General features: G+C 40.4%; 1 protein-coding gene across 1 annotated transcript in view; it reads left to right on the top strand.

The window, feature by feature from the left end:
* Nucleotides 1–25,212, top strand: part of JMJD1C (jumonji domain containing 1C) — a 56,256-nt gene that overhangs the window by 7,128 nt on the left and 23,916 nt on the right. The window contains exons 2-8 of the mRNA XM_031053295.2: nucleotides 9,927–10,032; nucleotides 14,860–14,984; nucleotides 16,197–16,340; nucleotides 16,458–16,650; nucleotides 16,738–18,410; nucleotides 21,471–21,643; nucleotides 21,957–24,163. Coding sequence (XP_030909155.2) covers nucleotides 10,026–10,032; nucleotides 14,860–14,984; nucleotides 16,197–16,340; nucleotides 16,458–16,650; nucleotides 16,738–18,410; nucleotides 21,471–21,643; nucleotides 21,957–24,163 — 4,522 coding nt within the window. The 5' untranslated portion in view covers nucleotides 9,927–10,025. The remainder of the gene's footprint in view (nucleotides 1–9,926; nucleotides 10,033–14,859; nucleotides 14,985–16,196; nucleotides 16,341–16,457; nucleotides 16,651–16,737; nucleotides 18,411–21,470; nucleotides 21,644–21,956; nucleotides 24,164–25,212) is intronic.

Genomic DNA, 25,212 nt, shown 5'->3' with positions numbered 1-25,212 from the left:
GTATATGGCATTCCTTTTCCAGGCCAAACATCTGGGGAGACACTCAAGTAATTTTATCCAAACTTGAATTTTTTAAAATCAGAAAGAAGTATGAATCTTACTTTCTTAGACATTGGAATAACATTACTGATAAAAGTGTAATACATGTTTTGATATAGAGATCTTGGTGTACAGAGCATTTCCTGATCAATCTTACTTTCTTTTTAGCAGTATATTATGTAAGTAAATATACTTGGGTTTTTTTTTGCTACTATTGTTTGTAAATACTGATCCTCCCCCTTCAATCTAGCAAACATTTTCTGTCTTTTGAATGGAATTAAAATAAGCTATTCCTGGTTTTTTTCCTTTATCCCCTCATTTGTGTGTGTCTGCCAGCATTACAGGGAGTAGTATTTTAGTGTGTTTTTACTGAGCAAGTGAGTTTGGAGCATAGTAATTTCTGTGCATCACGAGCTATTCTGTATTTTATTATTTTAGCTGTGAGTTATAAGCATAGTTTAGAAATCATGTTTTGGCCATAGAGGCTGGGGTATTTACCCGGTGTGAATGTTTTCTTCCTTTTTGCTGTCTTCTTTTCACCACTCTATGCCACTTTGGTGTGTGTATATATATATACATATGTATTTGGTATATAAATATATACCAAATAAAGGCAGATTTCAGAGTGCATAAGACTTGGTGGCTAATGTATGGTGCTTGACATGCTCAGGCTTCCCGCCTTCTAAGTGGTGTAGTTCATTCTTGAGTTATGTTTTCAATAGCAGTTTTTTGGTTCTATGTGCTAGTAGATTTATTGATGGAAAAATACTGATAAATAGATGAGCATAGTGTCAATTTTAAACACTGAATGACTTTCCTAAGTTTACCCCAAGGAGCTTATTGCAGCAACAACTGAAATACCCCTGTTTCCTGATTAGCAATGAATCTTTCCTCTTCATGAGACCATTATTCATCAGTTCTGTAAAAGGCACAGCCCCTGCTTTCTCTGGAGTTCTTGAGAACTGTGGTGTTAATCCAAATATGATATACATCCCAGCTGGTCAGACCTCTTGTTATTTATAGGCAAAATTCCAAAAATGGCTGCAGCAGGTCAGAACAGTGCTCTTAGCAGGAAAAAAAAAGTACACAATGATAGCTGTGTTGCTTTTGATACTGTCTTGGAGGAGAGGCAGCATTTCTATGTTCGTCCAGTGATGGACTCACTGTCTTACGCATAGTCCGACAGTTGAAGAGTCTCCTGTATCCCTGAAACAGGGAAGTTTGTTCTTCTGAAGAAAATTCTGCAAGAAAAATGTGCTGATTGTTTTGCAGCCCGGATACATTGCTTCTCTGCAGTGCTGTCTTAAATCCCATTTAGAAGTTAACTTTGAAAAGTGTGTGCAGATACAGTGGTACTCGTTTAAATGATGAGAGGAGCATGGTTCATTCTGAACTACTTTCATATTACTGGCATGGGGGCCAACAATCTAAGAAACATGTTTCCAAGCAAACCCTGGAAAACCACTTGAAAATAAAACACTAATGTAGTGAACCAAACTCCACTGAAGCTGACTTTCAAGAATGTTTTGAAGATATCTGATGTATTCTTTCCTCTTGACGAAAGAACTGGTTATGATATTGTTGGGAAGGATTTATATTCTGCTTGTAATCCTTATGAGTTGTAGGGGCAAAGGAGCTGCAAAGTTTTATGTTCCCAGAGCTCCTATTTCGTAAATAGGGTTGAGGATATTTGCAGAAGGGACTGGGTAGCTCCATGGTTGCTGGTAATCTGAGTTGGTGATAGTTCAGATTACAGAGCAGAGTCATTCACAAGAGTGAGATGCTGTGATGCACATTTCTAAGAGGTGGTGTTGATTCTAGGAGCTGTTGTCAGTCTGCCACGTATTGGATAGTGGTTTGCAATTTTCTTCTGCAGATTTGAATAGAGAGACCTTTGCTCTTTAATACAGTAAGCTCTTTGTTATCAGTAGCCTTGTCAAAGAACACTTGCTGAGTAATGCAGCTGATAAAAGATCTGATGGAGGTAACTACCACCAGATACGAGATGAAATATCCAGTCTGTCGGTTTATGTTTTTGCGGTGGTAGTAAACAGCTTTCCAGCTCTGCTAGTTGAAGCTGCTGCAAGTAATTTCTGCTGTCCCTGATGAAAGGAGGATGGATCTTCTGTAAAATGGTCAGTCTGAGCAAGAACTGATTTCTTGGCTTGATTTCTGGGAGCATTTGACTGCCTTTCTAGCAGCACAGTAGTTCAGACAACTGGTAATCAACAGAATGTACTTTTTTTGCTTAGACTCCTCCATCTATTCAGCATGTCCTTCAGCTGCTGGGGTTTGGGGAGTTGGTGGATACCTTCTGAAAGCTATTCACATTTCACAGTGTGTCTGCATTTCAGTTTAAAAGATTTTTCTCCAATCTGCTGAGCTACTCTCCTTGCTAGCATCAACTTCACTCTGGTAATTGCTTGCTTCAGGAAATGTCTGCACTTTGAGGTTTCTTTTTCCCATAGTGGCATTGAGTTGCTTGGTAAGTGACTCAAAGGCTTTTTCCAGTATCACCACGTGACTTGGAAGTTACTGACTGAATGAGGTAGGACCTGTACTCCTCCCTGTTTCTCCTAGGACTAGATAAAACAAAATGCAAAATTAGGACAAAGTTGCATATTGCTGAGAAGATGGTGATACATGTAAGGATCCTGCAGTGAGGAAGGGGAAGGAAACCTGATACAGTGGAAAACAGAAGAAAAACAAATGTATGGCTGTGTCATCAAAATGAGGGAGAAGGTGGATGTGGAGCAGTGCTATTCACTGGACTTTCATTTGTTTGTATATGGAGAATGTAAGTAGTACAGATGTGCTCTTAAGTGGAAACTGACAGTCCACTAGGTTTGTCTGTAGGAGCTGCTTGTTTGCTTGTCTTTAGATCAGATGTTAGAAAGTACGTTTGGTACTCCAAGAGATTATGCTTTTCTGACCCAGATTGTCCCCGCTGCTTGAAGAGAGGATGATGTAACCCATGAGCACAAGGGTCATCTATTTTTTTTTCCTTTATCTCTATTTTCAAATGCAAAACTATTGTAGAAGTCAGCAGGTTTTTTTTTTTGTGACAGTGTCTGCCTGGCCCAGGTTTGGTTTTGCTTATCCATTTGTGGCTGCTTGCTTACCTGCTGCATGCTCATTCAGTATGCTGCTGTTGTTTCCCTTTTGTCTTTCCAATCTAGATCCTTATTTACTGATACAGGAATAGTGAGGTGACTTGTGAAAAGCAAGTTTTCCAGCATGTCCATTTCACCTGAGGCATTGCTAGTCTTATAGGAAGGCAAATAGCTTTGGTTTTGTGTTTGTGTTGTGACTTGAAATCAGGGAGAATATTAGACTACAAGACACATCTCTCCCCCCCCACTTCCCCTCCCATATATTTATGTTCCTAACTTTAATATATTTTCCATAGGATAACCTTTTGTATTTTAAATAGAAATAACTCACAGCTCTATTCTTACAGGTGTGAGTTATTCTTCCAGAACTGAACTAACCGGTGCAGTGATGCTTCTTCAAGGCCCAGATAATGACTTGGAGAGGTGTATGCAGCCCTGCTCCCCTAATTCTCAAACACGATAATTAAAACTTTAAAATTAGCGTCAACTCCTTAATTGTTGAGCAGGTGAAATGAGGTAGGAGTGTGTGAGAAGTGTTAGGTACAGGGAAGAGTGGAGAACAAAATACAAATTGTTGATAGATTTTCCTGAGAGATTTTAAGTTTAATGACAGCTGGAAAATCACAGAATTTTTAGTCTTCATCTTTTTTCCCCTGTCATTTATACCTTTCTACTTACAGAAACAGTTGGAGCTATCATACACTGAAAATAACCTTTATTCTTAAGTGTTTGTGGTCCAAAATATCTATAAACATTTGTCCTTGTCAGAACAATGCATTAAGAGCCCCTTGCTGGGAAGGGATTCATTATCCCTGTTGTCTGGCTTGGCCTCTGCACCTAGGGAGAGTGTCTCTGCCTGTCCCTGCTCTGCCTGTGTGGCGTGCCTCTGTGCACGTGTGAGCAGGGCTGACCTCAGCTCGACTTTGTTTCTGGTTTAGGGGTCAGTGTTGTGCCTTCAAGCTTGACTTAACTGGTTCAGATGTAGCCCAGCAGCTGCCGGGTTTGAATGAGGTAAATCGTGACTGTGCTCTCAGAACAGCAGAAAATAGGTCAAGTGTGGGTTGGGTTTACATAGAAAGCGCTAGCATCGCCTGGTAAGCCTAAGCCTCTTCTCTCAGCTCAGACAAAGCTGTTTAAGGTAACCTGGGAAGTTATGATCTCCCAAAAAACTTTCTAGCCTTCTGTAACCTCAGTGTTTCTGGCTGATGTTGCAGGGGCACCCTGTGGATCGGGTCACTGTTTGGCCTGGAGCAGTCCCCTCTGGAAAAGCATGTCTTTATGTGCTTCTGTGGAGTTGCACAGCCCTGCAGCCTTCGGTGCTGCTCTGACCTTCTGCCCTACCAGCTGCAGTGGTGTGGGGCAGGGGTAGCCTTTCACTTGTCAGAAAGGAGTAAGGAATATGCTGTTTATTAGTGCTCTATGCATGTGTATGTGTTTGTGAAGCAATAGAAGATATCCATATTTTAGTCTTGGCTAAATCCGGTGATGCCTTGTAGGGTTTTGATGTGTTCTGTGTGGCATTGGCAGCACCTGCCTGTTGATACTTTTGGGGGTGTCAGTTGCTGTCAGTTTTTCTGTGTTTTAGTTAGGTTCTCATCTTTTGCCACTGGAAAAAAAAAAGGTGGTGTAGCATGGCAGAGATACACTGCCAGTTAATAGATCTCGTTAAGATCTTTGGTGTTCTGCAGATCTGTATCTTATGTCACTGTTCTGTTTCATGTGTTGTTTTGGGTTTTTTCCTCCTGTTCCTTCTGACGTCAGGCAGGGCAATATTAAGATTGAAGGTTTGTTGAAAAGGTATAATCACTGAAAGAGATTATAGATCAATGGTACAATCAGATATGGCAGGTAACACAATCAGTGAAAAAGAAAAGAGGGAAGAAAAAATAAATGGGTGGTTAGTTATCAAGGAATGATAATAAGGAGAAAATTATATTGCCCTTTTAAATGAGGGGTTAAAATCATTTATGTGTTTGAGGCTGGGTTCAGGTAAGGTATTAAATTTTTCTTTTTATGGGAGTAGTCTTCTAAATGATGGCACTAGAGGTCTAGTGTAAATTCTGAGCAGTCGAGATTTCAAAACCAGTACTTTCTTCTGCCACTGTTCTCTGAAGACTGTTGTGACACTCAGTTGGCATGTGTTGATTTACCTTGTTCCTTGTTTTTCAGAGTGGAATTTGAAATCTTATTTCTATGCAGCTGAAGTTCCATGCAGTTGTAAAAATGATTTGGTGGTTAAAAAAAAGGGAAAAGGGGGCTCTCAGTTTTCTATAGAAACTGATTTCAAGATATTAATGAAACAAGAAAACTGAAGCTTTTCTTCTTTTGGTACAGTGCTGACCGAATTCTTCATTTGCACTGTTTGAATTTAAATGTGGTCGGTCTACCATTAAAGTACTGACAAAATGCTTATTTCCTTGTGCTGCACGTGCTGTGTAAATACTATAAACAGGACTCTCAAGTCACTTACATACTAGTTTTCATTTAATTCGTGTCCTAAATTATCAGAAAACCTCTAAGCAGCCAGAGGAAGCTATAGTTAATTAAGCCACAGATGGTGAGCACTAATGTGGTGTTGACCTTTGCGAGGACTGCAAAATCTACTTAGTCTTTCCCTGTAAAACACTAGCTGAAATGAGTTCCTACTGATATTAAAAAGATGTCTGTGATGCATTGAAGCCAAATGCAGAGACACCATGGCCAAGGAGGGCACTTTACCAAATAAATGCTTGCAGGTTCCTCATGTATGGCATGTGGTATGTGGAAGCTTGGTCTTCCAGGCTGTTATTTAAGCCTCGTTAGTGCCAAAAGCTGCTCTTTTTCCAGGACTGGTTTTCCTGGAATGCATATTGTTGGTTCTCTTCTTCACTGAAAATTGAGAGTTCCCAGCTGACTGGAGTTTCTACACCCTCCTGTAAGCAGCATGCAGGCTGTGTAATGGGGAGTGGGAGTGGCTACTGGAATCCTCTTTGTAGTTGTAGTTCTGTGTTCCACGGTTTCGTCTCTTGATGTAAAGAACTCTCTGCCTCTCAAGTCTGTGAAGAATGACTTGGAGAAGTATTTTAAAATACTGAGGAAACAACCCATTTCATTAGTTCAAGTGTTGTTAGGAAGGTAGAGAACTGTGGAAACCTGCAGGCATTCCCTCCACAGGCGTGCCCAGCTGCCCAAAATGGAAAAGGAGCTTGTGGTCATTTCAGCCTTTCAGAAGGCTCTTTGTACGGTCTTGGGCAACGTGCAGGTTTGGCTCATCCAAAGAATGCCTCTTAATATCTTGGACAGTATTTTATTTGTGGATGGGGCTTGACTAGGAGAATTCTGTGTGTATTTGAATTTTGACTTGTTTTTCTGTGGGCACTGTCTTTAAAATTCCAAGGAATTTTGAAGCATTATAAGTGATCTGCACTCATTCACCTGTGGCTTTGAATGATAAATTATGTTTGTCCTAATAAGCTCTCTGAAAACACTTCTCTGAACAAAGATTTCCACTTCCTTGTTAGAGAAGCTTGGTATCTTAACCTGATGGTATGGTCTATACTTTCCAGCCTGCTCTATCACTTTGCACCAGTAGAAAGAACATATATAAAAAGTTAATTCTTTGGAAATACTTAATTCTTTGGGGAAAAAAATATCATTCTTTATCCTTCTTAGAAATTCCTAGGTGTGGAGTAAGTCCCCAGCAGGTGGGAATTACCACCTAGAGAGACATGCAGCTGACTCAAGTATTGTTTTGATAATTAAACAGAAAATCAACTCCAGTTCCTCTTTTGGTCTGTAAAGAAGGGAGAGTGGAGCAAAGATCTAAAAAGCTTGACATTGATTGGAAAGCTTCTGATAGTCACATTATTTCATGTGACTGTCTTCCAGAAGGGCAGGAAGGATTATCTTGACCATATCTTTCTAGCCCATATTGCTTTTGTCTTTTTCCCACTGTTGCATATATTAATTTGTGGAGCAAGGGGCACTGCCATGCAAAGTATGTAAAGAAATTCCTACAGTAAATTTGAAGAAGAAAATTGCAATCCCATTTTTTTGCATTCTGATTTGCATTCTATAAGGATTTCAAACCAGCATTAACATCTTCCTGGAAGCAGTATTCCAGAACTTGTGGAAAAACTAGTCTAGGAGAGGGTACCATACTCTACTTTTGTTAGTAGAACTACTTTCAAATGAGGAAAAGACTGGAGAAAAATCCTACAGGGCATTTAATTCTTGTGTGTGTGTTAAGTCTGCCAGTCTTGATACTTCAACTAAGAACAAGGAGAAAGCGTAATTGCTAAGGTTCAAATCCGTAGACGAGTTGTTGTTTCTTGAGCAATATAAATACAGGGTAAGGGAAAGGCCTGGGCATTGCAGTCATCTGTTTGACTTCAGTGCTAAGACGGGAGAGATTGCGAGTCATCAGCCTTGTTTTACCCCGTCTCCCTGGTTTTGCCAAAGTTTGTGGTGTGTGCTAAACCATTGTGCTTAAGGCTGTTACCTTTATAGTTTAACACATTATGCAATTAATTTCCTGGATTTTAGATGTTCAGATTTAAAATTAATTGTGGAAAAGGGTCAGTCATGGCACACACATTTTTTCTAGATACACGTAATATATACCCAAAAGAACAGAGTTTCTTAAAAGTTCAGGAACCTATGGGTGTTTTTGGTATCTTGATACTGAGCTTCAGTTGTCAGTTGTATTTTGCTTTGCTGTACTGATTTCTATTGAGTTATGTATAGCATGTTCATGTCTAGAAGCAGAATACTTTTTTTTTTAGTGATTGATGGTAAATGTTGTATTTCATGTGTTTATTTAGAAAACCCTGGGTTCTCTTTGATATCCTCTACATAATCATGGTCATACCTGCATGCAGTTTGCGTATTGGATCTTCGACTTCACTTGTACCTTTTGTACCTTGTCTTTGAGTAACAGTAAGAGCCATAGGTGTGACTCCATAGTACCTAATCAATATGTAGTCTTAAAATTAAAATATAAGTTTTCTTAGATGGGACTGAAGGAATTACTCAAAATGTACAAGATATGTCTGTTAGCTACATTTCTAAGTCAGCCAGGCTTCCAGTGTTGCAGTGCCTCAGTCTGCTACTTAGATCTAATACTTGTGGATCTGAGAGGGGAAATTTTTGGTACAGAAATCTCATACAGCTGCCATGGAAGAGGGTGCAAAAGAAGGACAGACAAACACAGCTCTAGTTCCTGGACCTTTTTGGTTCCCTTGGCAAATCATTCTCTCTTTCCAGTGGTGGGATTGGTTCTGTATGTAGGATCAATGCAAAAATAGATTTGCACAAGAAAACAGAACCCTTTTTAGATTGCCTCATTGCTAGTCTGCCATCTCTTAGTGTTGACTCTCATGTGCCTTTGATAATGCTAGCAATATACTTACATGGTGGTGGTTTTAAACTTGGTGGTAGAGGTCTTGTTGATCTTACTTCTACTTTGTTGTACTTTGCATGTAATAAAAAGATAATGTTGACCATATCTTTTGATTCTGATGCCATAACGCCTTCAAAAGCTCCAATAACTGAAGCATTGATACATTCTCCATAATGGAGCACAGCAAATCTTCAAGTGTCAGGAAGTTAATTTTGAATTTGAAATAGATGTCCTGTGATCAGTGGGTTAGCAGGATTAATCTCGTCCAGATGAATAGAGAGAAATTGCTCATGTCACTTGAGAGCTTGCTAGCAGTGCACTATTCCCTGTGTTGCTTGTATGTTTGTATTCTGTGTCTGGAGCTCTCCATAATAATTGTGAAACATCAAGGAACTTGTTGGAGGTCAAGGAAAGAAATTGCTTGATCTCAGCTGCAGTACTGGTAAAACATTTTACATTTTGTATGTGGAGAACCACTCTGATTATTTGAGCTGTCTGAAGTTCTCTTGGTACAAATGAATGTTCCTGCAGCTCATGGATTTCCAAGGCCATCTTCTGCACAGGTTGTTGCCAGGCTGTGGTGCAGCTTTATTTCTGTTTTACAGCCTCAAAAGCAGAACTAGCAAGTTTGCTCTGAAATAGAGAAATAGGTATTATAAGGGTCTAGAGACGGATGATGATTTAAGCCCTGCTTTCAAGGATATGAACCAGATTTTGTACCTAGTTTTTCCTTTTCAGAAGGACAGTGCCACCAAACATGTCTTAATTTCTCAGATGATGTCCTGCTTGAATAGTCAAAAAGAATCTTTTCCAGGAGAACTGGAAAAAAGGTGTCTTATTTGAAATTGCCTGATTGATAAAGGCCTACATTTTTGAAAATGTAGTAGTAGTGGTGTTCCAGAATATTTGTTTCTCTTAAAATACAGCTCTCTTACGCATTATCTTTGTGGATTTTATATCTGTGTTTAAGCACAATATGTCCATACCAAGTTTTACAGACATGAAAAACAGGATTTTGTTTGTGTTTTTGGTTTTGTTTTAAAGATTAATTTAACCATTATTTAAGCAATTCTTTCTGCATATCTGTAAACATTGAAGTCTTTGGAGGGCAATTTTAGCTTCTAGTAAGACAGTATTTATGAAAATGTGATCCTATTAATAGCTTACAAGTCTGGCCACATGCGGGAGCTGACATACCATGTTCCCATGAAATAACTTCTAGCACTATATTACACTTCAAAGTTTCTTTCTAAAAATAACACAGGGATTTGTAGGCAATCAGTAAAATTAGCACCAAACTACTTAATATTGTACTCTAAAATACATCTAGGAAATTAAACAGAAATGTTACAAGTAAACATAACATATGGTTCTTTTTTTAATCTCTACTTTAGGACGACGTAGACAGTCTAAACCCAGTTCTCAGGGATAACCCGCAGTTACATGAGGAGGTAAAAGCCTGGGTAAAGGAGCAAAAGGTTCAGGAGATTTTTATGCAAGGTAATTATGTGGGATATTGTCTTATTTTTATACTGTGTTAGTTAGTTTAAGGCCATTAGTTCTGTGGGATTCGTCCCATAGCATTTGTGCTATAATGGAGAATATATTTCTTACTTGGAAGTTACTTTTTTGAAGTATTTGTTAATACAAGAAAGCAAGATCATGTAAGAAGCTGTGCGTGACTTCTTCACTGTTCCTAACTTGTTTGATGTTTCAGTGATTACAGCAAAAGCTGAATATCATTAGTCTAAAAGTAGGTATTTTATAAAGTTTGCTGTGAAAATGTATGAATGGCAACTACACGCCTTTTAGCATGTTTAAAACGGCTCTGATTTCTGTTAGCATTACTATCATGTGTGATAACTTCTCAGATACCTGTCTGTGCTTGTTCTGTCACAGATGAAGAATACTTTCAGATCCCCACCCCACACCCTCACCTTCTGATTGAAGAATGCCTTTCAAATAAGTTACGATTCTGTAACTTGATTCTGGTGCTGGAGGGTGGCAGCAAATGCAGACGTCATTTTTTACACTGTAGAGACAAGTTACAAGAAAAATTAATGTGAATTAGAATAAATTGTTTTGATTCAACCTTGCTAACAGTAGAAATACTGTATGCATTCACAGTATATTCATTAACTTCCTGCAGAACTGACAGGCAGCTCTACAGAGGCATTCCTAGCAAAGGGAGGCAGAAAATATCCTCTGTGGGTCTGGGGGGTTAAAATCCCCAGGCAAGCAGTAAAGCAAGTTTTAGGACAAAAAATGCTTGAGCAGGCAATCCATAGATTAAGAATAGGAGGGGAACAGCAAATAATGCGGTGTTCTAAGGATGGTGCTGAGGTTTGCTTGTTGTCTTGTTTTTTTTTGATGAAACTAAGATTAGAAGACCAAAGGAATATGGTAAGTATAATACCGAAGTTACAGTAAAAATACTTGTCTGCTGTGGAGTTTTTAATTTGACTAGGTGCAATTATTCTTAAGGGCCACAGAAAAAGGATGGTGAAAAAAGCAATGTGTGGAATTGTGTAAGTTGGTATGTTGGTGTTAATAACTTTATATTTTATCTCAATATCCTCAGATACAACATGAGTTAATAGCCTGTTGATGAAATTTACATCAACTAGACTGAGAGGTGATGTGAAATCAAATTAGGGCTATATGAAAATGAAACTGAAATTCAGCTTTCTTATTGTATTTTGTTATGGTAACAATAACAAGATAATTATAAAAGCCTGTTTGTACACTGGTTGGTAGCAGAATCAATACTTGAGCACAGCCCCAGAGTCATCTAAGTGAAACTGCCAGCCATCATCCACACCAACTCATTTACATCCTGTCGTTCCAGGAACTGTATTTTTGTCTTTGTATAGATGGTTCTGTATCATTTCTCAAACAGATGTTTGAATGCTTAGAAGTGCACAAATTAAGAATATTTTAGATGGTGAGATGAATCTAATCCAAACATCCTTTGCAGACTAGCTGTCTTGTCTAAGGAGAAGCTGTAGTTCAGATCCATTTGTTCACCTGTGTGTGAGGGAGATGTGCTTCCGTGCACGTCACCTGAGGAAAGATGTGCTTCCTTGGGCAGTGATGCATCTTTCACTGCAGGGGCCTTTTCAGTGCCACCACCTCAGCCCCACAGGATGCTGGTTAGCCAGCAGAGCCTGCTGTCATGTTCTCCTGTGGCATAATCTGCCCTTCAGCATGGAGACTTCGCATTTGGCACAAACCTGTCAGTGGCTTACAGACAGCCTTCTAGCAGTGCTAGCTGCTGTAATCTAGTGGTTACCTTTTTCTTCTACCTTCCCTTCTCTGGTTTTCTTCACCTTCTCCGTTATTGTAATTTTCCAGTTCCATGCAATTAAAGGGACATTTTCAGTTGTACTGTGTCTAGACGCATCTATTAAGGTTGTTACTATATTCTCTTACTTCATCCTCTACACCATTTTTAGGATCCAGCCTTTTCCTTGTCTGTGATGCTGCAGCCTTCATCTCATATCTTAGTATTTTCTGCTTTGTGCAAAAAAGTTAAAAAGCAGTTTATCAAAAGAAAGAGGAGGGTTGGATACAGGCATTAACACTGAGTTCTGAATGTTTGAAAAGAATTAGAGGAGGGGGAGTTTTTGTCAAAACCAGTCCAATTTACAAGAATGAGACTAAAGAAAAAACTTGGCCCTTGTGACCTTTTCTTTGGGCGGCAGTCACAGCAGCATGCTTTGCAGTAGAGATTGTAGGTTTGGCAGGGAAGTAGTTTATTCTGTGTTTTAAGAAAACAAACTCCTCCCAGACTTGGCCGAGTTGAAAGCTTTTGCGACAAATAAAACCAGTTCAAGGAACATAGTAAAGTGTCTTTGATTTTTAACAATTAAAATATTAGACTTTTTTTTCTTCTTGTTAGATTTATTATCACTACAATCTCTGAAGCTGCGTGTGTAATAATCCTCTTGAAACACTGAGTGCGCTTCAGCCCTGAAGATATTTCCTCATAGTACTGCACAGGCTGTTTTCAACAATGTGTAGCTGAGCATGATTCACCCATGGACTGGGGACAAAGCCAGGCTTTTCCTGTAATGGCTGCTTGTGGCTGGGCTGGGCTGGGCCTGAACTGTCCTGTATTGTATGACCACAGTTTAATTTTTCCCCTTCTTTCTGACATCCCAGCAGCATGTAGGGAAAAAAAATCACCACTGCTTTTAAAGGTAGATAAAGTCTCTTATGAAAATAGATAGGATAACAGCTGGGATGAGGGGCAGACAGATTAGAACAAGGAGTAAGAGGAAAGAAGTTGGCACTGGGTCAGTGCAGAAGAGTAAGAAAAGATGGAAGCTGATGAAGAAGGAAGGATGGAACTTGTAAGCTGAGAAGAATGGCAAAGGGCTTGGAAGCCAGTGGCTTGGAATTATAAACGCTAAAATGAGACGAGAGGCTGGTCCTGGTTATGCAAGAGACTGAAAATCATTGTGTAGTTAACAGTAGGGTGCAAGAGAGGAGGAGCTGGGATAGGAAAATAGGAATGGGAAATTGGCATGAAGAGACACAGGCAGAATTTAGTGAGGTTGTCTGAATAAGGTGGAGCTTTGGGACAGCCAGGAAAAGTTTGAGACGTGGAGAACGCAGTTGGGTCAGGCAGCCAGAAGTGTGGGAGCTGAGCTGGAGGCGTTTTGTGGGGGGGCAAGTGGAGTAAGGGTTGGAGAGAAGCCATCAGGAAATGTGTCCCCATGGGAACCCCGTCTGGTCCAAGATTAGGAATGTGAGACATAAGCTTGTAGATTCTCCCTCTTTTTTTGCCTGTACTTACGGGTGATCGGCAGTGCCTGTGCTGGCACATTTCCGACTCTTGTCTGTGCAGTTGGGAACGTGCTCTCAGGATGAGTTAATGCCAGTAACTTACACAGTTCAACAGGTCTCAAGGTTTCAGTTCAGTAAGGAATGATGTGGGTGAAAGAAGGGTGCCACTGCATGATGCTTCTGTGCCCAGCTGTTCCAAAACCTAGATAATCACATGCAAAAGGTAGCTCAAAAGGCCATGCTAAAGTTCCAGAATTAAACCCTAAGACCAGTTGGAAACAGCTAAATCATTATTGCTTTTACACTTCTCTTGATCTCTCAAATACTGACATTAATAACAGTCATTATGATCACACACTTTATCATCCAGGCAGTATAATGGACCCAGTCATGTGAATATGAATATTTTACTAAAGAAAGCTGTCACCTGTGAGGTCCTTGGCATGTTTGCTGCAGATGATTGAGCTTGCTCAATGTACTGGGCAGAGGGGCTGGAAAGACAGGGGAATTCTGTCCTTGTCTGTCCAGTTGAGCAACTAAGGCCTCTTAAATCATTTAAGTTAGGCTTTTTGTAGGTTGTCACTGACTGGTTTTGCTTCCGTTCCTGCATGCCTGACCTGGGGTTAGATTGCGGAAGTAGTGAAACCCACACAGTTGGAACTGATCTTGGTGGCATTGCTGCTTGGTCATACCAAATGCTATACAAATGCTTAAGTGTGATGAAATGTGGGGCTCTGGTGATACAGCGAGTCACTGAACATGAGTAAAATTGTTGGATCTCAATTTCTGGGTCTTCAGACCAATGAGCAAATAACTTCTTTATTATATAGTATATACTTATGACCCCACTTTCATGGGCTTTTGGAGGTGAATTAAACTGATCTTTGCAAAGGGGCAGTGTATGGCATTTATTTGGAGTTGATGTATCTGAAAAGGGGAGCTGAAGTCTTCATAGTATGTGTGGTTTTGAGTGTTCTGTGTGGCCATATCACAGATAGGATCACTCCACTGCCTTTCTGACTGCTGTAATGGAGAGAAAAGAAACTCTGTGGTCACTTATGGGAGAGACTTGGCAGATGCAGAGCCTAACCACCAAGATGTAAATCTTCTTGCCAGCAAAGCATCTGGGCATGTGACTAGCCTGTTAAATAGCCTCTGTATAACCTGCTACTGCCACAGTCTAGCCTTTCAGATTACTTTTCTATGGTTGCTGTTTAGTGGGTAGGACACTTCCTATCATTTATCATCACGATTGTGGAAAGACTTAGCTAGATAAGAGAACTGTATGTTGAAAATGTTAGCAGCATTGTCCTTAAAGCATACATAAATGTACCATTTGCATTTCAAAATGTCTTCCTGAATAAAAGTGAAATCCACCGGAGGTCTTGTTGCCAGAGTTACCTGTAGTTTGCTGCCCGTGCCATGCATGCTGTGTTTGCTATGAACCGAAACTCGGGGAAATCCATTTGTACTTTTTCTTCTTTTTTTTTTAATCTGAATTCCTCAATGGGTTTTTTATTTCTTCCCCTTCTAAAGGTCCGTACTCCTTAAATGGTTATAGGGTGAGAGTGTACAGACAGGATTCTGCCACCCAGTGGTTTACTGGTATCATTACTCATCATGATCTCTTCACCCGCACTATGGTTGTTATGAATGACCAGGTGAGTTTGGTATGTGATAACTTGGAAAACAAGCTTCAAGTAAACTACATGTTGTGAGTTCTCAATATGGTTTTGTGGTACTCTGAAATCCACTGAGTAGTTCAGTTGCAGCAGGATAAGTCTATGACTGAGCTGCAACTACAGCATGATGTTGCATTGGGCTAGCAGTTAAAACCATCCTCAGGTATCATATTTGTGCAGTGATGTGATTGATACCAATCCTACAGTGTTGCTTTTCTCTGTTGTTGCTATTAGGCTAGTGAAGTCTTTGAAGTGAAGCAGTCTAGATTTAAGAACTGGTCTTGCCTGTCAGCTCTGTTAAGAATTTATTTTTTCAATGCTGAAGTCTTTTGGCACTGCAATAGCGATTACTTCTTTCAAGCAACTGTAATACCCACTGTCTGCAATTTATTAAATTAAGCATTTATTGTAACCCTAATACTGGTATTTTTAGTGGCAGAAATGAATTGTTTCAGAGGACCAGAGTAAATGACTCAGTATTAATATAGCAAATGACCCATTTGCCTTAAAGTAACTGCCAAAATCACGTGTGACAATAAAAATTTAAGACTAGTCTAATGCTTGCACATTCTTTCCCATAATTTGCTCTTATTCATTTTCCCCAAACACTATTTTTTTTACTTAGTGACACATTGATCCAAGTTCCCATGGGCATTTATGTTTTTCTGAAATATCCCTCACTAGTTAACATTCTGCCAGACCTAGAGTTCTTTCTGTTTGTTTTGGTTCCTTTCAGCATTTTTGCTTCTGTTGGAAGCATTATTTTCATGTGCTTCTGCAGTATTTATATATGTATATATATATACACACATATACACTATATTTTGTATTATATTAGCTTTATAAAATATTTGCATATTATAATTGCTGCTTATGGATTATTCAAGCTCAGTGTCTTAATTTCAAATCTGCAGGTCAGTGAAGGGGGGAAGAAGTGGTGGTGGGGTGCTTTATGGGGGGGGGGGGGCAGGGAAGAATGAATTTTTGAAGTTATGTTACCTTTGTTTTTACTCTATTCCCAGCCCTTGTGGAGAGTCGTATGTCAGTTCTGCTTGTCAGGATTAAGTGGGCTTTTCTCTGATTAGTCTTTAGCATACAAAACAAACTGATGAACACTAATGCAGAAAATACAGATTGGGCAGTGTCTAAACATCTGCTGATTACTTCTTATTTTATTTTTTATTAAACCAGGTGTTAGAACCTCAGAATGTTGATCCTTCTATGGTTCAGATGACCTTTCTAGATGATGTTGTTCACTCTTTGTTGAAAGGTGAAAATATTGGCATCACTTCACGCCGACGGTCTCGTTCCAACCAGAACAGCAACACAGTCCACGTAGATACATTTATCTTTTTACCTAAGTATTTTTGTGTATTGCAAATACTAAAAATACATGTTAAAAGTTGCTGATTAAAATTGCATTAAGTTCATTAATCACAGAATTATTTTTAGGGTCATTATACACGTGCACAAGCAAATAGTCCCAGACCAGCAATGAATTCCCAAACTTCAGCACCAAAACAGAATTCTCACCAACACCAGCAACAGAGGAATACTCGGCCAAATAAGAGGAAAGGCTCTGATAGCAGCATGCCTGATGAAGAGAAGATGAAAGAAGATAGATATGATTATATAGGTCGAGGAGGTAAAAGCAGTTATTGGAAAGGGGGGTAGAGCTTCTTAAAACCATATTAAACTGAAACTGTGATAGACATGTTTTTATCTTTTACAGAAAACCTCAAAACGAAAAATAAACACTTCCTTAGTAAAAGAAGAAAACCTGAAGAGGATGAAAAAAAACTAAATATGAAGAGACTGAGGACAGACAATATCTCGGATTACTCTGAGAGCAGTGACTCAGAAATTTCAAATAAAAGATTAACAGATTCGTCCTCAGAGCAAAATTCAGAAAATGAGTTAAAAAGCAAGAACACTTCAAAGATAAATGGAGAAGAAGGAAAATCCCAACCTATTGAGGAGGTAGAACAGACACTAACTGATAGGCAGTCTCCATGGGATGAAATACAGGAGGATAAAAACCATGACGAGACTGAAAGACTGAAGTCATCCGTTTTAGATCAGCAAGAAAAATCTTCACTCCATGCCATAGAGCAGCCAACACCTTATGAGCAGAATGCCAAGGATCCACATGTTCAAGAGTGCAATGCTGAAAAACATCACACAGCGGAATTTAAGAATGAGCAGCTCTTACCCAGGCCTCCTACTCCAAAATGTGTTGTTGATGCTACTAATAAAAACAGCTCTGAAAAGGAGAACCAGGATGATGCTGCAAGTAACTTTGGTGTGCAAACGGTTCAGAAAATAGAATCTCACAGTAGCGATTTAAAACAACAGTTTGCAAATGCAAATTTCCTTGAAGCAAGAAAACAGGAAGCTGATCAAAGTTGGGCTAACACTGTTGTTAAAACGGATTTGATACAACCTGGGGTTGTAAAAACGTTATCAGTAAACGAACACTTAAATCCTGAAAAAGAAAAAGCGCAATATGGCTCTTTTATGTCTTCATTAAATGTAGCTTCTCTAGCAGAAGAGAGTAAACTGCATAAACAAAATCCAGTCCCTGATTCTGTGAAGTCAAAACCTAGTGCTTCAGTTGATCATCCTAAAACAAAGTCACCTGATGTTAAGCCTAAATTCACCCAGTCTTCTGATACTGTGAAGTCTAAGGTTAGTTCCCAAAACAGCCACGCTACTGGATTAACAAGGTCAGCCAATAAAACTGATCATGATTTGCCTAGGTCTAGTTTTCATCCAGTTCCAGCTAGAGTTAGTGCTCTAGAAGCTACTAAAAGTCCTCTTATCATTGACAAGAATGAACATTTCACAGTGTACAGGGACCCCACTCTGATTGGACAAGAAACAGGAACTAATCACATTTCACCTTATTTGCATCAGCATAATTATCCTCTGCATTCCTCATCCCACCGAACCTGTTTAAATCCAAATGCTCATCATCCTGCATTAACTGGTTCATCCCATCTGCTAGCTGGGTCTTCAGCTCAGGCTCCCTTGTCCGCTATTAACACTCACCCCCTTAGTACTGCATCTCACCATTCTGTTCATCACCCTCATCTACTTCCTGCAGTGTTACCTGGAGTGCCTGCTGCCTCCTTGCTGGGTGGCCATCCACGACTAGAGACTGCTCATGCTAGCAGCTTAAGCCATTTGGCATTAGCACACCAGCAGCAGCAACAGATGTTACAACACCAGTCTCCACATCTTCTTGGACAAGCTCATCCTTCTGCTTCCTATAATCAGCTAGGGCTTTATCCAATTATTTGGCAGTATCCAAATGGAACACATGCTTACTCAGGACTTGGTCTGCCCTCCTCCAAATGGGTCCACCCAGAAACTCCTGTTAATGCAGAGGCTTCCTTGAGAAGGGTAAGTTGAGCTCATTTCTTAATGACATAATTTGCTGGGCTGATGTCTCCCTACAGTGGTTTTCTAGGTACAGGTTCAGTAGTTTGTGTCACACTGAGTGCATGGCGGTGGTGGTTTTTTTAAGTAGGTAAAGCACTAGGAATGGAAATCCACTATGAGACGTGAGTAGGGAGTTCTTCCAGAGATTAATGTCCTAAGTGTTTTAAAGAAAGACAAAATATTTGGTTTTAGTTTATGACCAGGTGAGGTCAGCCAGCTGGTTTGGGACCTCAAGTCCACAGGCTAAATATTTGCTATGTCAAACTATGAAAGTCATTGTGTAAGTTAAATACTAGGAGGAGCAGAACAGTCATCTTCATAGTGAAGTTTTGTGTATGCTCACTAAATAATGGAGAAAGGCTGAGATGGAAAAAGTACTAAATACAGTGGGAAGTTCTGAAGAGAAATACTGGCATTCATAAATCTTTCTTGTGCTGTTATACTCATTTCTCTTGTCTTTACATTTACCTGTGTACCTTCCTTTAGCATATGTTTTTCTCCTCTTCTGTTCTTGTTGACACACATCCCTACCTTCCCATCTGCTTTATACTCTTCTGTACTCAAGTCAGGGTGATTCCTCTGTCTGAAGGCTGGGTGTAACCACTCAAGTCTCAGAAGAAGTGGTTTGTTTTTCAGCCTAGTGCCCATGTGGCAGCAGAGTGGTGTTCAGCAGGCAGACATGGCCTTTACACAAAAACTTTCCTGGCTCCTGGAGGCTTGGGATATGGCATCAGCATTGCAGGCACCTTAGAGAAACAGTGTAAGATGAAGCATCTGTAGTGCAGACAGAAACTTTGGAGGGCTTTACTGTCAGCTTCAAGCGAACCTCCACTGAGCATGTGCCTACTGATCTTCAGAGGCTTACAACTTGGCCTAATTTGGGTAGATTCTCAGAGGACCACAAAAGGCATGTCACCGACAGTTGTCCTTCTGCCAGATTGTGAGCCTTTGTGTCAAAGCTTGAAGGTCCTGAATGGTTATAAAGATTTTTTTCTTTTTCATCATGGGGAAAGCTGTTCTTCCCCAGCCTCATTCTTCAGAAAAGCCAAACCATTGTGGCTAAGTCTTTCCCAAACAGTCAGTTTGAGTTGGCCTTGTAATATGAAGTCAGTTTGATCTAAAATGTGATAAAGTCACATGCAGCAGGGAAGAAAAGCCTAAGAGAAAACTATAGGTGGATTTATCTTTTCATGTTGCTGCCTGCTCTACCCCATGCTGAAGTCCATTTTAAAGAAGTTAGGATAGACTGTTTTCACTTTGGCTGCCTGAAGTATGCAGCCATGCATACCGAAGCACGTAGCTTTTTAATTATGTTGATATGTGGCAGTTGTCTTGTGGTGGCTTGTCTTCTGGCTCTCGCACTGAAGGCCTTTTTTAAATATGTCTTAGAATCCCATAATGGGCGTTTCCAGAGTTGGTTTGCATGGATGCCACAACTGCAGAAAGGAATATGTGCTTCAGCTGCAACAGCAGTAGCAGCTATGAGGGCTGAGCCATGTCTGTGTGCTGAAGGAAGCATACCCCCAAGCCCACCTTTTCCTCCCATCCACAGGTGGCTGTGGTAGCTCCAGTCTTTGAGTGGAGCCATAGATGGTTGCGAGTGGGGTCACAAGCTGTTTGGGGGCAATTCTTGGAGCTCAAGCAGTTGTTCCCCAACTCCTCTAGGGAGAAGGTGACGGGCCTTTTTTGCATAATACTTTGATACAGCTTACAGGCTATTCGTGGGAACTCGCCACAGCGTGGGAACTCCTGGCCTAGGAAACGTGTGCACTAAAACTGCCAGTGCAAACCCAGGTGGTTGCTTTGAATATTCAGAAGTACAGAAATCAGAATTTCAAAGTTGTAGCACCTGCATATCTATTCTGTGGTGTGTGTGTTGTGAGAGCTCTTGGCTCCCTTTCTGCTGCTGGACCTCTCAACTGAGAGTCATCAAGACTGGGGAGGAGAGGGATGGACTTGTGGGGAGCAGAGGAGGGGAAGAAGTTCTGGGCAGTGCCAGGAGTTAGGGGTGGAACAGCACTTTGTGGTGCATGAGAGCTCCACTCACTCTTGTCCCAGCCCCTTCTTGGCTTGTCCCTAGCACTTGTGCACCACTCCAACAGGGTAGGTACCCTGCCTCTCCACTGTTCTGTGCATGTTTCTTGTGAGCAGGTCTCGAGGGGAGAGGGAAAGAGGGGAGGTACAGAAAGCTGCTATTTTCTGTAGACTTGTTACAGGTTTCTGAGCAGATAGAGAAATAGAAACCTACCCAAGTTATCAATTACAAAACAGTTCCATAAATTAAAACTATCCTAGTGTGTGTAAAGGAGGTCAGTATTGCCCACCTTTTGAGTACTGAGGTACACAGCAGAAAATAGTGTACTGTGTGTTTGCAGCGCTGCAAAGTATGGTAGGCATGTACATTAGTGGTTTAAATAGTGTGCTGCTACTGAAATTATGCCAAATAAAAATGCCTGGCAAAATAAAGCAGATTAATTAGGATTATTATACTTAAATAATTTGTTTGGGGGGAGGAGAGGAATCATCCAGGGAAGAGAGAGTTCTGTCCCGTATCACTGAAATTTGTTATAAAGCTGAAGATGACATTGTTTTTCAGAAATACTGCTAAACCATGTTTGTCTTTTGAAAGAAGTACTTCTTGCAATTCACTGAAGAGCTAATGGTCTGTTTGCTAGTAACTGAAGTGAAGTGCCATCTGACTACCACTGGTTTTCTAATTTTGATGGGCTGGAGATGCCATTCAAGAATTAACTATTTGTGCTGAATACTGGAACAGTTCTAAGAATACTTCTGAAATGTGTTAACTATTTTCTGTGTCACAAGTCCAGCAGAAGTATAGTCAGATGTTCCAGTCGATCAAAAAATGACTTAAAATGTTAAATTTTATTTATTGTGTATGATTTGACGCTGAAATACATTACTTCCCTGTGATCATTGGTAGGACTTAATACAGGAACTCTTGTGGTCCAATGATTATTTCGAAATCTGATTCTAGTTTTTTTGTTTGGTTGGTGTTAACAGAGTTCTCCCAGCCCGTGGTTACACCAGCCCACCCCAGTGACCTCAGCTGACAGCCTCGGTTTACTGAGTCACATTCCTGTGCGACCTTCCAGTGCAGATCCTCTTCGGCCTCTCAAACTGGCGGCGCATTCCAGCCCACCATTGTCCAAGAGTATCGTAGAGCATCACAAAGAGTAAGTTTGCTCTTCAGTTCTGTGTGAGAGGGTACATTTCAGTAGCTGATGTTGTCTTCTGGCTGCCCCTTAGTTTATTTGTGGGTGACTCTGATAGCTTCTCAGTGTGCTGCAAAATAGATTGCCCTGTTGACTTGGAATGGTACTTGAGTTCGTGAGTCATCTGAAGACTTGAAAACTGTACCTAGTATAAGGAAAAGTTTATTTTGTGTTAATAGATAACTTTGTTCAGAGCACGGGAAGAAAAGGTCTTCATTTAGCACGTTGCACTGCATTCAGAATAACCTGTGTCTGTTTAACCTTTTTAAAACAGAGAACTGGAGAGGAAAGCTTTTATTGAACCGCTACGTTCTGTTACAACTGCACCAGTAAAAACTGAGTTAGAGCAAAGCAGAACACAGACAGCAAAGGAGAGCCATGTGCACAGGCATTTTGCAGATCCAATGTTGAACCAGCTGCCAAGGCCACCACAAGAGACTGGGGAGCGACTGAGCAAATACAAGGAAGAACACAGAAGGATACTACAAGAAAGTATTGAAGTTGCTCCTTTTACAGCTAAAATAAAAGTACTTGAGGGAGAGAGAGAGTACTCCAGGGTAACATCCTTATCTTCAAGTCCCAAAAGCCATTCAGTAAAATATGACAAAGATGCTGAACGTTCTGTGTCAGAACTGTATAAAATGAAGCATTCGGTTCCACAGAGTTTGCCACAGAGTAACTATTTCACCACCTTGTCTAACAGTGTTGTAAATGAACCGCCAAGATCCTACCCATCAAAGGAAGCTTCAAGTGCATATGTTGATAAGCAAAGTAATTGTCCTTCAACAGCAGCTAGTCCCCAGACCCTCCCGTCTTACATTTCTTCTCTTTCAAAACCCCCACCTCTCATTAAGCACCAACCAGAAAGTGAAGGCTCGTCAGGCAAGATACCCGAGCAGCTTTCACAGTCAGTGCAGTCTCACTCTATAAATTCTTTTAGAAGTGACAACAGGAGCCCTACTCAGTTGTCAGTCTCTTCTTCAAATACACTCCGGAGTATGCCTGCCTTGCATAGAGCCCCTGTGTTTCACCCACCTGTGCATCAGAACCTGGAGAAGAAGGAAAGCAACTATAGCAGTCTTTCACCTCCAACCCTAACCCCTGTTCAACCTGTTAATGCTGGTGGTAGCAAAATACAGGAGTTGCAGAAACCACCAACTTTAGTACCTGAGCCTAAGGAAGCTCAGACTGTTTACAAGGGTGCTTCTGAACAGAATTTGTCAGAAATATGGAAGTCAAATAATGCCCCAAAGAATGAAAAAGTGGATTGGCATGTTGAAAGAATGAGTGGAAAGTCACAGTCCGCTACAGCATCTGTTATTGTGCGTCCTCCTTCTAGCACGAAATACGAGAGTGTCCCAGTAATGCAGTCTGCTTCCAAAGATCGAGTTAGTGAGAGATCTTCAGCTGTGACAAATCAAGCAGATTGCCTGAAAACAGCGGAAGCCAGGGAGACTGGAAGAATCATTCTGCCAAATATGAACTCAGACAGTGCTCGCACACAGTATGAAAAGAAATTTCCAGCTGTCTCGCAAGGCAGCATTCCTCATGCTGTCACCCCTACCACAACTATGATCTGCAGTACCAAAATGGATGTCACCACATCAGCAGCAACAACTACCAGTGTGTCAAGCTGGGGTAGTTCAGAAGTTACTTACTCCTTATCGAACACGGTTTTGGCCTGTGCACCGCTAGAGTGTACTGCCTCGAGAACAGCAAGTCAGGCAGTGGCACAGACCCAGGAATGCAAGGTCAGCACTCCACCTCTGGTTACACCCGCTGCTGGCAAGACAGGCAGCGCTGCTCAACCCAGCTCAGGATTCTCAACCTCCACCGACTTTGTTCATTTGAAAAAGCACAAGGCAGCATTGGCTGCAGCTCAGTTTAAAAGTAGTAACACCAGTGAGACTGAGTCCAACTCTGTGAAAAATCAGACATTTTCAACCTCTCTCTCCCTAGACAGTGCTATCGTCTGTAATACAATAAACAAAGCGAACTCTGTAGGCAGTGGGCAGACTTCCCAGACGAGTCAGCCAAACTACCACACTAAACTGAAAAAGGCTTGGCTAACAAGGCATTCTGAGGAAGATAAAAACACTAATAAAAAAGAGAATTCAGGGAACAGTGTTTCAGAAATTATTAAGCCATGTACTGTCAATTTAATAGCTTCTACATCAAGCGATTTGCAAAATAACATAGATAGCAAAATCTTGGCAGATAAGTTTGCTAAGGAAGATAAACACCCTAGGAGAAAAGCAAAACGAGCTTATGAGTCTGGCTCTGAAAGCGGAGACTCTGATGAAAGTGAGAGCAAGTCAGAGCAAAGGACTAAACGGCAGCCCAAGCCAACTTACAAAAAGAAACAAAATGATTTGCAGAAAAAAAAAGGTGATACAGAGGAAGAAGTAAAACCGAATGGTGTTCTTAGCAGGAGCGCCAAAGAAAAAAGCAAGCTGAAGTTACAGAGCGGCAGTAACAGCAGTGAGTATATTAATCTGATTTGGAAGAGACATGCTAATATGAAGTGTAACAGTGTTTCTCATACATTATAGCTGGGAAAAGAGTTAAAAAACATGGTTGTGTGAATGAATAAGTCCAGATTTGTCTGTCTCGAGGCCGTTGGAAAATATCCTGGTTTAAGAAATTCAGCGTTTTGTATATATGTGTTAACAAACTGGTTCTTGGCCTACAGTTAAGCAGTAAACTGGTTTATGCTGTCCATCAGAATTGAGCAGACTGGTGCATATAGTTGTGCCACTACCATTGAGTTATATATATGTGGTGGTTTGTTGAGGTTTTTTTAAGATCTAATGCGTTTATTTTTGGAGCACTACTGGAGGGAAGGATTCTCTGTTGTTGAACTTCAGTACATCCTTTGATCAGGAAGCCAGAGGCAGTTCCTTGAGAGCCTGATGCCACTCTGTTATGATTTGGTTAATTTAATGAAAGATTTGAGGGAGAGCCATTTCACACTTTTAACTAGTATGTGTATTACATTGTGTTAACATCCCTCTCGTTTAAGGAATAAATAAATTTAGGGAAATACATTCAATTTAAATGTAAAACTGTAGCGTATAGCAGATTGTAACTAGATTTGTCTGAGAAGAGAAACTGGTTTGCCAGCATGAGAGATTTTATTTTAAGAACTTGGATTATTTTTTTATCCCAAATTATTCTTCTCCAAGGACTATTCTCTTGCCTTTGTTCTCTTGAGAATGTCTACCATTAAATTACTTTTCGCAAGAATTTTGAAGTACAAGTAGTAAGAAAAGGAGTTCTGCTACCTGTAATTGCATTCTCTGGCTTTTTAGTGCCTTGTGTATAGTAACTTTTCTGGTATTTAAGAGTACTTGATCCCTAAGTTGTACTGTGTGCTGGAAGTGTTGCAGTCTGTCTGAGATATTCTGGCTTGGGTCCAGTGATAGTACTATTACTTTTCCTCCTCCCAGCTGAAGGGAAGATCAAGGAGAACATGGCCATAAGGTCTTTCTCAGTTTCAGTTCTAAAAGTGAACTAAATACATACATGTA

Source organism: Melopsittacus undulatus, chromosome 4 (genome assembly GCF_012275295.1).
Source record: "Melopsittacus undulatus isolate bMelUnd1 chromosome 4, bMelUnd1.mat.Z, whole genome shotgun sequence".
NCBI lineage: Eukaryota > Metazoa > Chordata > Aves > Psittaciformes > Psittaculidae > Melopsittacus > Melopsittacus undulatus.
The sequence above is the reverse complement of the archived record's forward strand: the minus strand, read 5'-3'. Positions and strand labels throughout refer to the sequence as shown.